The sequence below is a fragment of the Barbatula barbatula genome (assembly GCF_947034865.1).
Source record: "Barbatula barbatula genome assembly, chromosome: 3".
Classification (NCBI taxonomy): Eukaryota; Metazoa; Chordata; class Actinopteri; order Cypriniformes; family Nemacheilidae; genus Barbatula; species Barbatula barbatula.
Genome location: NC_136764.1, coordinates 30,603,786 through 30,619,094, shown reverse-complemented (window position 1 = coordinate 30,619,094; position 15,309 = coordinate 30,603,786). Strand labels below are relative to the sequence as shown.

Here is a 15,309-nt window from a genome sequence, read left to right as displayed (position 1 = left end):
TCATGCGTAACACGGATGTCTTGTCGTTGGATTACATGTTGTTCCTGTTCCAGTTTGTAGACTTATTATTTCTCTTTTATATAGACCTTGTTTTTTCCCCTCGTGGAAAGTGTTTGTTTCTAGTGTTTGTTGGCTAGTGTGTTTTTGTTCTTGTTTTTCCCCATTGCGGGTGTTTGATTTAATAAAGTTTTTTGTTATACCTTCGTCTGCCTGCATCTGGGTTCTGTCCAAAGACATTTTGTGACAGATCTCCCATGACATCACAATCAAGTTAAACTGTGGACTATAGAGCTGCAAATGAAGTAGACTCAGGGTTTGTTAATAAATACTTCCCTCATCCACTTAAAGATTGAAGCGCACTTCAAAATGGGGAAGTACTTCAATTGAATTCAATTTTATTTATAAAGCGCTTTTCACAGTGTGCATTGTTCCAAAGCAGCTTTACAGGGGAAAATAAGAAACCGAAAACACAAAAAAGGTCAAACACAGTACATGGTGTTTATATAACAAGTTAAGACAGAACTGACAGACAGAAACCCAACAAATACAGTACGTCCTGAAGACGACTCCAGTTAGTCTTCATCTGACATTACTTTGTGACCATGATCTGAGGACGACTTGGTAAAGTTCTCTGTTATTTCACATTGTGTTATTTTCACAAACATTGTGACCACATCCTCAAATAATGTTGTTAATTAACCCCACGGGGAATGTTTTAGCGACATGATTTACTGGTCTCCAGATAAAATGAACATTGGTACATGTCATTTTATTAATGTATCTGGTCATTATTATTATGTTATTATAAGAGAAATTAATGATCAGAGTCAAATCTGTTATAATGTTAAAAGGATACTTTACCCCAAAATGTAAATGCCGTCATCATTTACTCACCTTCCAATTAAATCTGTTTAAATGTCTTTGTTCTGATGAACACATAGAAAGATATTTGGAATTATGGTTATAACCAGACAGATTTTGTCCCCCTACTCCCATAGTAGGAAAAATTACTTTGTAGCGAGGTAGGTGGGACAAGAGCAGGGATGTGAGGCCGGCACCGGTCTCGTATCACGGAGAAGATTGTGGAGCATATAAGAGGACGAGCAACTGTACCATCAGTGAGAAAGGACCAGGCCTGGATTTTATGTTGTGGTTATTTACGTTTGATTTTTATTAATTAAAAGTTAGTTTCCTTCCTTTTATGGAACTTCTTACATAATTCATAATTTTTTGTTCTGTTGAACACAAGAAGATATTTTGAAGAATGTAGGACAGCATACAGTTCTGGGGCACTTTTTACTAGAATTGTAGTATTTCCTACTATGGGACTGAATGGGGGCAAGATCTGCCTGGAGCATTTCCCCAAATATCTTTCTCTGTGTTCCTCAGAACAGAGACATTTATACAGATTTGGAACAACTGGAAGGTAAGTAAATGATGACCGAAGTTTTGGGTGAACTAGCTCTTTAACAACATGCCCTTTTGGTCGTTAGGAAGCACTCAAAGGAAGTGTTAGGAAGTCTCTTCGCTCTGTCAACAGAGGCAGTCGCATTTTTCTTGCTCCCGTCCTTCCCTTTTTTTTCCTGCTGATCTCGTGTCTTGTCTCGTATCATCTATTGAGAGATTCTCTCTGCACTGCTCTACAACTGAAATTATGGATCTGATCAACTGGTCTCTCAATGCTATTGACACGATCTTCTCGACGAGAAGCTTGGGTTCGGGGGAACCTGTCTGCCCTGACGGAACGTTCGCAGCTGGCTACACGATGGACGCGTGGGAGAGATGGCGGATCGTGTGTCTGGCTCCTCTTTCCGTGGAGGACATTGAAGATATCTACCTATTCGGAACCATGATAACAGGTATTATGCTGATTGGATTAGGCTGTGCCGTGTGTTATCGAGAAATTAAGAAAACGGTAACAGCTCTCAAAAGTCTCACAAGGCTGCCCGTTATGATGGAAGTCGTGGGAAGAGCGGTCGGCTCTGGAAATGAGACTATTAACCGCAACATGGATTCTATCACGGAGAAGCTCACGACTTTGCAAGGGAAAATTGATATTCTTGGAGACCAAATTGGACAAAGAGAGTAGCCGTGGAACTGTAATGAGGTTGCTCGCCCCAAGACTAAACAATCAATCTTATCTTTTTCGACTCCCCCGTATCAGCCTTGGCCAAGGCTGGTGCTGGAATTCAACCCGGAGTGGAGCAGTACGGAGAGACGCTCTTGCGTCCCTCCCCCATTCTACTGAAACACCTGCATAGACTATCACACAGACTATCGCACACACACACAAACATAGGCCGCAATCGAGGGCGGTCAACCATTCCCAGATCCATCGCCTCCGTCGCTTTGACCCGCCAGCCTGACAAGCGGGTCTGTATACGCCGCCACCATGGCAGCAGGATCAGATGGCTGCTTGTCGGAACTGGATTACTTATCCCTGTTGCAAGTCTTGTCTATGGTGTATTGTGTACATGTTTTTCTCCTGACCTTCCCCATGTTATGCTTTTTCTTCTTCTAAAAATACATTTCGTTGCACTGTACTTGTATGTGTGTAATGACAATAAATTAAATTGAATCAAAGTGTTATTAGATAACCACCACATCCCAACTACACCCATTGTTACGTTGTCATGACGAATATGGTCCGGTCCAAATTCATCCTCACAACGTAAACGTGTTAACTGGGAAGACTGGGAGATAGAAAGACAGACAGGTGTGTGTATGTGTTTGTGTGTACAATACTTCACCTGTGTTGGAATTGATGAGCTGAAGAACAAGAGGTCTGCGGGTGACAATTCCAGAGCCACGAGGCAGAAAATCCCTGAAAGAACACTAACCAATTATTATTCATAACACCCTCCTTTCAATTCAATATCTCTGCTCTTTACACAGCGCTCTGGAATACTTGATTGTGATTGGCCACATTCCAAGGTCTGTTATTCCCACTAAAGACCACTCAAAAATAATAATGCACGGCCATCCAGCTACTGCGAGTCATTTTGACAGGTGCAGTTTTAAATTAAAGTGGGAGTCTGTAAGATTGGCCTCTTTATTGCCATCTGTGTTCTAGCCACCGTATATTTGCTGCTATTGTTCTGAATAAATGAAAAAAAAGCGTTTTAAATTATTAATAATATTATAATTTGCTGCTTAATTTAGCCAATCACGCAAACTATAATCTTAAAATAACTGTTGGGACTTGTGGTAATATAAGGCAATCATGCTGAAAACTGAGCTTTTTATGTATTTACTCAATAAAAAAGTATATCTAAAAAGTTACAAATTGTGGCTTTAAATCTAAATAGGACTTTTTAATAACATATGTGACCCTGGACCACAAAACCAGTCATACGTTGCACAGGGATAATTGTAGCAATATCCATTGTATGGGTCAAAATGATAACATTTTATTTATGCCAACTGCTGCCCGCTCTTTAGGAATTACCCACTCAGGTTTGGTATCTATGTAAATAATATCAGAGATCTTAATTTCATGACAAATGATCAGATCAAATTGTGCCTTGCCTTAAAAAGTAAACAGGTTAAAAATATCATATAGGTTAAAAAGGTTAAAAATCAATCTTGGGATATACTTGGGATCAATATTTCATCATTCATATTAGACTTAGGAGAAATGCAGCCGTGTGATAAGCAGGATAATGTTCAGCCAGAAATTAAGCTCTTCTGTGTTCGTGCTCTAACCACTGAGCCACAGGAACGATTGTGAAGAGAATATTATTTGAGCAATGTAGTTTATTTGTTATCATTAACACAATGATGTACACAATGGTGCATTGACATATTTACCTATTTTATCTCCAGGGGCCTTTCAGGTCATTTAAAAAAATCTAAATTCTGTCATCACTTTTTCCCCAGTGATATTTAAATTCAAAATGAATATTGGGCTAAATGTTTCTTCCGATTGAGTCCGTATATGTTTCAAAAAGTTACAATTATTATTATATTACGGCCAATAAACAACACTTATACATGCCAGATACTCACTCTTTAAAATAAACCATGTGTGTGTGTATAATGATAAACAAATCAATCAGTTAATCGGTCTTCTTATGTTTACTGTTCATCACAGTGTAGAGCATGAATGGATGGATGGATGGAATGTCGCTCATTGCAAATATCTAACAACTGTAGATTTTTATATCATCTCATGTAATGGATCATTTGAATGGATGGATGGAGCGATGTCGACTCACTTGCCCACGAAGTTCTCGAGCACGGAGCTTTTGCCGGCGCTCTGTCCGCCCACCACAGCGATCTGCGGCAGGTCGAGGTTACAGCTCTGTCCGATGGAGCTGAAGGCGTCCTGGAGCCGGTTCACCAGCGGGATGAGATCCTCCATGCCTCTGTTACCCATGATGACGATGGGTGCTGATGCTGAGGACACAAACACTGCAGCAGTGACGATCAAGGGCAACGGCTCGTGCGCATCACTCGCGCACTAATGATCGCATTTAAGCGCGTCTGTGTGCTTTTTAAAGAAGCATTTATGACAACATACACTTGTTTGCGCGAGCTGGGGATGATGTATTGATTGTACGCCATCGTCCTGGCCCGCGGCCTCTATAAACACACACACGATTCCTGAAGACTTACCGCGATAACAGCCTCAGATCCCGATGTCAGATGTCTTATGAGTGCTGAATAAAGCCGAGCAGTGGCATACACGTCTTTCTGTCCAAATAAGCATGAATCTCTCCTTCTCAGTCGATGATTGACACGCTCTTCCCTTGCTCGAGCGGAGATTTACCTGCTCTGCTTTACTATGGTAAACCCTCAGCTCGCGAGCGACGTCCAGTCACGACATCTCATTAGCATTCATGAGCTGGGACTTTAACTCTATAGGCCTCGCTGATTGGCCATCTGATCTGCGCTCACGTACACACGTCGTGCAGTTTCACCAATCGGTTAGCGAGAATGGGCAACGTAATACGTATTCATGAGGCAAGCCTTCGCTGTAGTAGGACTCACATGGTCATTAAATCCCCCAACTGCTAAGTACGAGGAGTCTCACGTCGACCACGACCAATTTCGTTTTTTCGGACATATACGAGAGATTTAACTTCAAAGTGGCTTTATTTAGCTGTCAAAAACATTCCCGCGGTCAATCAGATTTTAACCACTACAGCATCAATCTGAGAAACCTGTCAATATTGTCAAAACGTGTCGAATCTAACTGAAACTCCATTAATAACGGAATTCTGAAACTACATTGATTGGCTTAATGTCTAATTAATAACTATAATAAAGTGGCTCTTCTCAGTTGTTTCATGAGTAAATGAAACCATTTCAATTTTAGTTTCATTTCAAAATCAATGCAACAGATGTTTTTACACATTCAATCAATTTGCAGAGGAAATTGCGAGCCACATCCACTTATTTTACATTGACATTAAGTCATTTAGCAGACGCTTTTATCCAGAGCGACTTACAAAGAGTTTGGGGAGCAATAAGCGATTATGTCATACAAGAGCAATCAGTGGCGCAAAAAGTGGGTATGCGCTATATGCGGCGCATAGGGGCGCCGCACCATGGGGGGCGCCAACGCCCAACGCGATGGTTTAATAAATGTGAAATAATAAAAGTTATATACATTTTTCTAAAATTTATATAAGTTATTGTATATATAAAAAGTTATATACATTTAAGAGGACTAACAGGCTAGGCGGCACCGGTGCCCTCATAAGATTCCATCATATAATTTATTTAGACATAGAAGGGTAATATCGCGAGTGGGCGGGGCGCCGTGAGTTACGTTAAGGACGCAGTAACGTTGGTGAGTCGTCGTTGAAATTTGAATTTGAAAAAGATGGATAAACCAAAAAAGCTGTCGGGGGCTAAAAATAGAAAAAGAAAGATGGAAAAAGGAGATGGCCTGTCAAGGGATGCGACAGCAGCTAAATACGTGGATGGTGAAAGGCAACAGGTAGGATTCAAAATGTGACGTCAATAGGGCTTGGGCGTCGTGACGTCATACTTGGCGTGGCGGCCATGTTGATGGCCTCGCGAATGTAAACATACAGTAAGTCGAACGAAGAGAAGCAGAGTTGGGAGAAAGAAAAGAAAGAAAAAATATGTTAAAATCCCGAAAAGGATGTGGAAATTACCGGGATACGTTAAATAGTGAAGCCAGGCACCGGTATTTGGACAAAATCGGAACTATTAACGGTTTGGATCCATATGAAATTCACAATAAAGAGTGGAGCACCGACGACGACTTGCTGCCGCTGTTTAGCATAACAGATATCTTCGGCTACCTTGTTTGTGGTGTGAGCGCCTACACGTCAGAACAGTTCCGAAGCTATAAGTCATTGGAGTCTCATGTGCAGTTCACAAATGGATGGGTTCAGGAGCTGCAGATCATAAAGCCGGCAAACAGTGGGAACACAGTAATCCGGACAACGGTAAGCTGCGCTCCTACTAGCTGCTAGTAATCTGTAAGCTGCTATAACTTTATTATTAATGAACTAATGCATAATGTATGTTCATTTGTCTCCTCAGGTCTTGCACTCTCAACGCATCAATGAGACTCCTCTGAAGCCATGGGTCATCATTGCCAATGATGGCCAGGTTTGCTGTGCACACTGTACATGCATGGCTGGCATTGCAGAGTCATGTACACATGTTGGGGCTCTACTGTTTAAGATTGAGGCAGCAGTCCGTATCCACGGAAAAAAGACCGTGACAGATGTGCCTGCTTACTGGAAAATACCATCTGGAATTAACAAAGTCCACGGAGAGGTCGCCCACAAGATGGACTTTACTTCTGCTAAAGCTCAGAGGATTGCTCTGGACAGAGTCATCAATGACAACAGTCCCATGCCTGGCCTACGGACGCGAGCCAGCAGACACACGCCCCAAGCCACATTGGACGACTTGTCGTCACTGCTCCCTGTTCTCCATAAACATAGTGCAGTTTGTATGTCGACAATGGACACCTTCTATCACGACTATGCTGACCCTGTCCAGCCAGCTGTGATGCCAAAACCCCTGCAAGACTGTCTGCGTGACCCACAGTTTGATCATGCTCCACTTTCTGTCCTTCTCCAGCACATTGAGACAGTGAAAGACATTGCAGCTGTGACAAAGGAACAAGCCGACATCATCAGCACACACACAAAGCAGCAGCATAAGTCATCTGCCTGGTATGGAGTACGGGCAGGGAGAGTAACCGCCTCAGCTATGCATGCAGTTGTTGTTTGCAACATTGAGAAGCCAGCTGTGTCCACGGTGAGAAAATTGTGCTACCCAACAGCACTGTTGAATACACAAGACACAAGATGGGGAATTGAGCATGAGGAGACTGCAAGGAGTGCTTATCAGGCCAAACAAGCACCACACCACACTGACCTGAAAATTGAGCTGTCTGGATTCTGCATCAACCCTGGGTTTCCACAAGTAGGCGCTTCACCCGATGGATTACTTCACTGTATCTGCTGTGGGAAAGGCTGCCTGGAAATAAAGTGTCCAGCAAAGCACAAGAATACCACTGTCCAGGAGGCTTGTGATGGTGACAGGGACTTCTGTCTCCAACTTGTGGACAACACATTTCAAATTAAACAAGGCCACAAATACTACACACAGGTGCAGACACAGATCTTTGTGACTGAGTCCAAATACTGTGAGTTTGTGGTGTGGACACAGAAAGATCTTGTTGTTGTCCGAGTCATGCCAGATGTCAGGTTCTGGGATTCATGTCTGCAGAAGGCACAGGAATTTTTCCTGAAGGTTTCCCTCCCTGAGCTCATTTGCCGCCACTACACACAAGATGCCTCTACACCACAGCCCTCAAGAGTTATGGCTGTTAAATCTCACAACACTGTAACAGTCCCACAAGTAAGAGGGCAAAAGAGAGCGAGGAAGAGGACCACAGAAAATAAAGAGAATATATGGTGCGTGTGCCAAGGGCCTGAGGAACTGGATGACATGGTTGCGTGTGACAACAAGAACTGTGCGACGCAGTGGTTCCACCTTTCCTGTGTTGGACTTGATGCAACCACTGCAGCAGATGACTCCTGGTTTTGTGATGCATGTCTGTAGTCACACAGCTGTCCAAAGACATGTATTGTATATTATATATACATATATTATATATTTTATAGATACCTATTTATAGCATGAAAAGAAATGATAAGAGACGTATATTTGTTATTATTACATAAGAAATTGCACTACCTCCATTTTTATTTGTATCTATTGTTGTTATTTTATAGATACCTATTTATTTATAGTATTGAAAGAATTTATATATTTTTTTTTATTATTGTTATATAAGAAATTGCACTCCATTTTCTGTGTCCATTTTTTATTTGTAACCTTTTACCTTGAAGCATTCCAACTGCACTGCACCATTCTGTGTTCTCAGGTTGCACTACTTGCAAATAAACACTGAAAAACATCTGATTGTGTGACACTTCTTGCTTTTGCACATCATACTGTTATTGCTTCTTGTTTATAAGACATTTAAGTATTTAAGTATGTTTACTGTGAAGATTGGGTATGGATGCAACAGACACTTATGGCTGTGTTGAATGCACATTTATTTCAGCACAACACTAGGGCTCATGTTTGTCAGAACACAACATACAGACACAATCTTATCCAGGAATGTCATGTCTTCATCCTTGCATGGCAACAACATATGAATCGGCACTTTAGCTGACAAAATAGTGTACTTGTTGCGGACGGTTCCAATCACCCTTTCCACATGAATCCGGAGGTGGGCAATTTTCCTTGTGCTCTCCACATCTCTTGCATCCAGCTGACAGCGTCCTTTTGTGAAAGAGGGGATCTTTACTTCGGCACACATAAGTCCCACACTGTCCTGTATGTCAAATCCGCGATCAGCCAACACCAAATCCCCAGGTAATAGTTTGTCCAGAATCCCACAGTTATCTGTTATGTGCTTATCACTGACGCGCCCCCCCCCATCCCTTGGAAATGAATGAAATTGAGCCCTGTGGTGTAATACCAATAAGGTACTTCATAGTTGTGTTGTGTTTGTAGTGGGAATATGACTGAGCTTGAGCTTTAAGATTTGATGGTCTCTGTATGAATATTTCGAAACAGTCAAGAATAACGGCAACACGCTTCCCAAAGGCCTCCACAAACTGATGGGGCATAGTTGCATGCAACGCATCTCGCCCTGGCCAGTTAATCAAAGGGCTGGTGCGCGCATGCAAAGCATTAATTACGTTACTGAAGGTTTTGGAAACAGTTTTTCTGTCTACACAAAAGAGTTGGGCAATGTGTTGTATTGGTAAATTTAGTCTAAGGCGCATGAGAGTCAGGAAAAGCATCTGAAAAGGTGACAGTACTTTACTACTCGGTGTCACGTACGGTCCAACACAGGCTAGAACACCCATGACAACTTCAAGGTGTGGAAGTCCAGTGTAGTACTTCACTTTCACATTGTCATCCTTCAGGAAATGTTCATCCATTTTTCTCTGGCCAAGCTCACATTTCAGGGCCCTGTTCTCTTCCAGCAGTCGGTCGATTTCATCGCGCCGATGCTGACAGAAGTCACATTCGGTCAGCAGTCTCTGGTCAGCTCCATCCTCTACTGGTGTTGGTGTCTCCACTGTGGATCAGATAAGGATATTTTTTAGCTAAATCTCCCACATGCAGCTGCAACAAAAACAATATAAGATCTGCTGGCTCTGTAAGGCTTACCTGGTGGAACAAGGTCATCAATAACGGTCTCATCCATCACAGGTGTAACGTTACTGTCGGTCCTTTGCCGTTTTCTCGTTTCCTGTCTCTCATAGCGTGCAGTCTTTGTGGCCTTCATGTCAGTGTGGCCCAGGTTTTGTGATGGTGCCCAATCCGGATGCGAGTTGTACATTTCATTTGCTGGTTTTCCTGGTAACACAATCAAAATGATCATCCCATAGCAGAAGTGTTAAAACGTATAGAACCATAATGTTATGTTTGTGTGCGAGCACGCGCATTCATGTGTATGTATGTGGTGTCGCAGTTGAAGGAAAGAAACAATGTATAAATAGAAAATCGTACACCATCTTTAATTTACCAGAATGAAAATGCACGGAACACACTCTCATCGACATCGGGATACTGTGGAAGGTTATGTTTGGTCGTCTTACAGCCGTGATCCAAGCGAGCCGACGACTCTTTGTTATCTCGGATACTTGGTCTCCGTGGTTGCGCCTCCAAGCAGGAAAACGGTGGAAAGTTAATCCATTTTCGATCTTTTTCCCATGGCGATTATGTGTGGCGTTGTTACACCCTACAATACAGCACCGGTTTACCATGGTTGAAATAATAACACTAAATTAATCACAAGACTGAGTGGGAGTACGTTTATAAACAGTGCGCAGAGCAGTAAAGGAGGCCATCAACATGGCCGCCACGCCAAGTATGACGTCACGACGCCCAAGCCCTATTCTTGCAAATACAAAATTCATGTTAACAGACTAACGGTAGCTAGCGAGCTTGCTGAGCAACCGACCGTCGGATTCATGAATAGATTTGCTACCAAACTTGGAGGCTTGCACATATAAATATTGACTGGCAAGTGTTTGCTAATTTAATGCAAAATAATGTTGCTGCTGATATCTACATTTATATTTGGTTAAACCCTATTCTACCAATGCCATGCATGACATATCTCAATTTTATTAAAGTAAAATAAGAACTGGTAAATATAAGGTAGCATGCACAATAAATGACTAGAAGCTGGAAAACATTCCTTATGCAATAAGGCTGGTTTATCATGGATTTTATTTTACCACTAGCTTCATGTTAGCTCAGCTGTGCTGTCAGACATACAGGCTACTTTACATCTGCTGGGTGACATGGAAGCTGCAAGGGCCACATAAAGATCTGTGCTATATGTGTATGTATGTATGTATATATATCAGCACAGATCTTTAAACAGAGAGAGATGTGACCCTGTAATTATTTTTCTATATGTATGTGTGTGTGTGTGTCATATTTGTACTTTTTAAAATCCCAAATGTTCATGTAATTTCAACAGCAGCACAACCTTACTGCATAATAGTTGTCTTATCTGATGCCATCCCTAGGCTGATTGAAAAATCGAATTTAGGCTGCTATATTTAACAGCAAAGTTAGGTAGGTCTAATATTAGGTGGAAGTGTAGAGGGAGCTTGATACCAACTTCATACTTGATACCAACAGATTAATTTCTTAATATTATTAATATGGAAAAGGTAGGGGTGTAATGGTTCACAAAATTCAGGGTTCGGTTCGATACGTTACACTTGTGTCACGTTTCGGTACGAATCGGTACGTTTTAGATACGGCAAAAAGAAAGAAATGGCAGAGAAATTTCTATGAATACATTTTTATATATTTGTGTCCATATACCATATAATTATGGTGGGTTTACAGTAGCTGTCTGATATACTTTTAAAATAAACCTTTATTATTTCAAGCCCATACATGATGATGTCCGGCACACTTTTTTATTTAGGGGGGGCGCAAAAACTGTTTCTGCATACCCCCCTAACACTGAGTAGTTGCGCCCCTGAGAGCAATAGTACAATAGGTGCTAATACAAAGTTACTAGTTCCAACAAAAGCCAGACCACTGTTGAGAGAAGAGAAAGGGTTAACCTTTAATCTATCCAAATTGGCAGAGTGCATTGAAGATATAAAACATTGGATGACCTGTAATTTCCTTCTTTTAAATTCGAATAAAACAGAAATATTACTTATCGGACCAAAGACACGCAAAACAAATATTTCTGATTATAAACTGCAAGTTGAAGGATGTACTGTTACCCCAACAAATACAGTAAAAGATCTAGGCGTTATATTAGACAGCAACCTGTCATTTCGAAATCACATCTCAAATGTCACAAAAACAGCCTTTTTCCACTTTAGAAATGTGGCCAAGTTACAAAATATTCTAAGTGTTGCTGACGCAGAGAAGCTTATTCATGCATTTATGACCTCAAGACTTGACTACTGTAATGCACTACTTAGTGTTTGTCCTGCATCATCAATAAACAAACTACAGTTAGTTCAGAACGCAGCTGCCAGAGTTCTAACCAGGTCCAGAAAATACCATCACATAACCCCAATGTTATCAACCCTTCACTGGCTACCCATTAAGTATCGTATTGACTTTAAAGTTCTTTAAATCACTTATAAAGCCTTAAAGAGTTTAACCCCTACCTACCTAACAGAGCTTCTATCACACTTCAACCCATCACGCTCTCTAAGATCTCAAAACTCAGGACTTTTGATAATATCTAGAACAACTAAATCCACCAAAGGGGGTCAAGCTTTCTCATACGTAGCACCTAAACTCTGGAATAACCTTCCTGATATTATTCAAAGATCATACACACTCGCCCAATTTAAATCTAGACTAAAGACGCATCTTTTCAGCCAAGCATTCACTTAATGCAAAATATGCTAAATAAACCACCAGGAGATGCTGACATTAGATATTATTTACTAGGTCTTTTTATAAAAAGTTAAACTATTCATGTTCTGTGTGTCACCCTTTTTTGTGTTTTTTGTTTTTCCCTGTAAAGCTGCTTTGGAACAATGCAAATTGTGAAAAGCGCTATATAAATAAAATTGAATTTAATTTAATCAAAAACATTAAGCTCCTCTCCAGCTCTCCACAAAATGCTTCACCAAATGACGTAAGCAAAAAAAAGATAATAATAATTCAATTAAGAAGGATGACAGTAATAAGAAAAGGTGTGGCTATTTACAATATCCAGACATGCTCAAATTTGTTGGAAGCCCTCCACAAAAAAACGAAGAATTCACAATTTTCTCTGAAATACCTTGACAAAATAACTGACAAAAGTAATTGGCCATTTTTAAATCCATATTTAATAGAAATCAGACTTTGCTTTTAATTTTTTAGTCAACGTAATATTTTAAATAATATAATAAAATGAAAATTCCATTGACAAGAATGATGGGACCCCTGACCTAATATTTTGTTGCTGTAACACTCTCTACCTGCAGGTCCGTAGCCAGCCTATTAAAAGGGGAGGTCCTTCTTTTAAAAAGTGGACCTTTTTGCCTTTTTTCTCCTCCTTTTGTATTTAATTATGAGGTTCAAATACTTCATTTTGGTGACCTTTTATGCACTAATTTGTGCTGGATTATCTTGTCTGCTGGTATCTTAACCAGCACGCTTTTTGATGCACCTAAAATATTTATTGCATTGTTGTCAAATTGCTTCCTCATGTAACACTTTTGTCAGTCCATACACAGTTCCTAAGTTTAAAGACCACACTAACAACAGAATAGATTTAATGAACTTTACTGAAATATTAAAAATAATTCTTCTCATCATCATTTCTTGACTCTCTGTCAATGCCTCTATGCTATGTTTTATTATTGTTATTACGCTACGTTTATATGGCTATTATACTGTAGAACAGGGGTCCCCAAACTTTTTTCTGCAAGGGCCACATAATTCTCCCTGTCTTTAATGGGGGGCCGGGTCGGTTTGTAACAGAATATGACATGGACCGGAGGTACTACTTGAATTATTGTGGAGATTTAATTATGATTTGAAATGTATGTATTATGCCTCTTAATGGTATAATAGTTAATAGTTTAGTTCTACTCAAATTCAAAACATTTTCTTATGCATATTAATGAACCTTTCTCTTTCCCAACCGCTTGGCCATTTTGTCGTCTCTTTGACATTTTCCGATGGTTCGCGTGTCAGTTCTATCGCAATGGTACGTTGTGAATTTAACAAATTATTAGGCTATGTGAGTAACTTAGAGAAATTTGGGTCTGAAAGCCAATATTAAAATGCTCGCTCACGGCCGTTTATTCGCGTTTGGTGTGAGCACACTATAAGTCATTGTTCAGAGGGCCGGTCCAAATCTGTGGGCGGGCCACATTCATATATATATATATATATATATATAACCACTCCCCCCGCATCATTCAGAGGCGATGCTTCTTCACGTTGCTTTGAAAAGTGTATTGCGAGAACTCTCTCTGTCTGCGCATGCAAACACACGCGTCCTACAATAATAAACATATTAATTTGAAACAGCAACCCAGAAATTGGTCACAAGCATTGATTAAAACAATGATGACAATAATCACATGAAAAAAAACCGACTTAAATTCTGGACCTTTGGCAGTGAGGGGGGGTTCGTTCGAACCACCCGAACCCCCCTGCCTACGGGCTTGACCTGCACGTTCACCACCGGACTATACGCACATCTGCCATTGCTGATTTCACCGCACCTGTTTCCCATTTCACTCATTGTCTGGACACTATTTAGATCCCCTGCTGGCTCTGTTCATTGTCGGTTGTTAATGTCTTCTGTTAAGTTCTTTTTGTATTTAGCTGTAGTTGTGTTTAAGTTGTTTCCAAGGAAGATTAAAACCTTTGTTCTTACCCGTTTGTGTTTACGTCGTCGTCTGGAATCACCGTCTGAAGTGACCGTGACTGTTGCACAACCTTTAGAGGTGATCATTGCAAGCAAAGGTTTTCTGTAGCTTTCAATGAGACTTCTGCACCTGTTAACAGGTAGTTTGGCCAACTCTTCCTGAGCAAACTGCTCCAGCTGTCTCAGATTTGATGGGTGCCTTTTCCAGACTGCAAGTTTCAGCTCATTCCATAGATGCTGATAGGGTTCAGATCAGGACTCATAGAAGGCCAATTCAGAATAGTCCAATATTTTGTTCTCATCCATTCTTGGGTGATTATCCTGTTGGAGGACCCATGACCTGTGAAAGGGACATGAAAGAGTTAAATGTCACGTGATCATGGTGGAGGGTCACGGGATCACCTGGGAATAGTAATATTAGTCACCTGTTCACCTAGTTTGGTAGCGAGAGGGGGTGAGTCAGGACGATGTATTCTTTGTTGACCATATTCACCTATTTACAACTGTCAAACTCGAAGAAATATCTGTCTGTGCAATAAATGGGACTATTAACAGCTGTTTGCCTCACGGATACTTTATTATATGCGTCGCAAATGCATGGAGTTCCTGCTTCAGCCTCTCAGCGGCCTTTTAACAACGTAGGATAGCCGCTACATTTTGTCAACAAAGACCCTTCACTTCTTGACGGACACATCGCAAAGATTGAACATCGCGTCACGGATGACAGGATTCTGCTCAATCGAGATGAAAGCGAAGCTAAAACGCCAAAGAGAAACGTCCAACAAAGCTCCGAAGAGAAGAACGCAAACAATTACCGCATAGGTAAGCCTGTTGGGCTTTTACTAATGTATTAACGGGCTGTGCTGTATTGGAGAGCGAGCTGTTAGTGTTCGGTACGTTGTTTATCCATTGGGGAT

General features: G+C 40.9%; 3 protein-coding genes across 6 annotated transcripts in view; 1 reads left to right on the top strand and 2 right to left on the bottom strand.

Moving 5' to 3' along the window:
• dnm3b (dynamin 3b) overlaps positions 1-4,837 on the bottom strand; it is a 61,238-nt gene extending 56,401 nt beyond the window's left edge. For 3 of the 4 annotated variants that reach the window (XR_013786413.1, XR_013786414.1, XM_079452418.1), the window contains exons 1-3: positions 4,618-4,806; positions 4,218-4,398; positions 2,751-2,824 (exon numbers count right to left, since the gene is read on the bottom strand). Coding sequence is in view for 1 of the 4 variants with exons in the window: in XM_079452418.1 (XP_079308544.1) it covers positions 2,751-2,824; positions 4,218-4,378 (235 nt within the window). In the remaining 3 variants the exon portion in view is untranslated. Of the gene's footprint in view, positions 1-2,750; positions 2,825-4,217; positions 4,399-4,617 lie in introns of all 4 variants that reach the window. The other variant, XR_013786412.1, reaches the window with a different exon arrangement.
• Positions 4,838-6,017: 1,180 nt separating this feature from the next.
• LOC306892430 (uncharacterized protein) lies at positions 6,018-8,195 on the top strand. The gene is made up of 2 exons (XM_079453548.1): positions 6,018-6,425; positions 6,523-8,195. Exons 1-2 carry the CDS (start codon positions 6,096-6,098, stop codon positions 8,059-8,061), a joined length of 1,869 nt encoding a protein of 622 aa, XP_079309674.1. The 5' UTR covers positions 6,018-6,095; the 3' UTR covers positions 8,062-8,195.
• Positions 8,196-8,315: 120 nt separating this feature from the next.
• Positions 8,316-10,391, bottom strand: LOC306892431 (uncharacterized protein). The gene is made up of 3 exons (XM_079453549.1): positions 10,052-10,391; positions 9,694-9,882; positions 8,316-9,601 (listed from the first exon to the last, which is right to left on the bottom strand). The coding sequence occupies exons 1-3, from the start codon at positions 10,290-10,292 to the stop codon at positions 8,931-8,933; spliced, it is 1,101 nt and encodes a 366-aa protein (XP_079309675.1). The 5' UTR covers positions 10,293-10,391; the 3' UTR covers positions 8,316-8,930.
• Between the last annotated feature and the right edge of the window lie 4,918 nt (positions 10,392-15,309).

Bases quoted from the DNA above. Each gene is read 5' to 3' on its own strand.
- LOC306892430 (XM_079453548.1), top strand. From the start codon at position 6,096: ATGTTAAAATCCCGAAAAGGATGTGGAAATTACCGGGATACGTTAAAT. The intron at 6,426-6,522 runs GTAAGCTGCGCT...TTGTCTCCTCAG, and splicing joins ACACAGTAATCCGGACAACG to GTCTTGCACTCTCAACGCAT.
- LOC306892431 (XM_079453549.1), bottom strand. From the start codon at position 10,292: ATGGTAAACCGGTGCTGTATTGTAGGGTGTAACAACGCCACACATAAT. The intron at 9,883-10,051 runs GTAAATTAAAGA...TTGTGTTACCAG, and splicing joins TTCCGTGCATTTTCATTCTG to GAAAACCAGCAAATGAAATG. The intron at 9,602-9,693 runs GTAAGCCTTACA...TCTGATCCACAG, and splicing joins TGATGACCTTGTTCCACCAG to TGGAGACACCAACACCAGTA.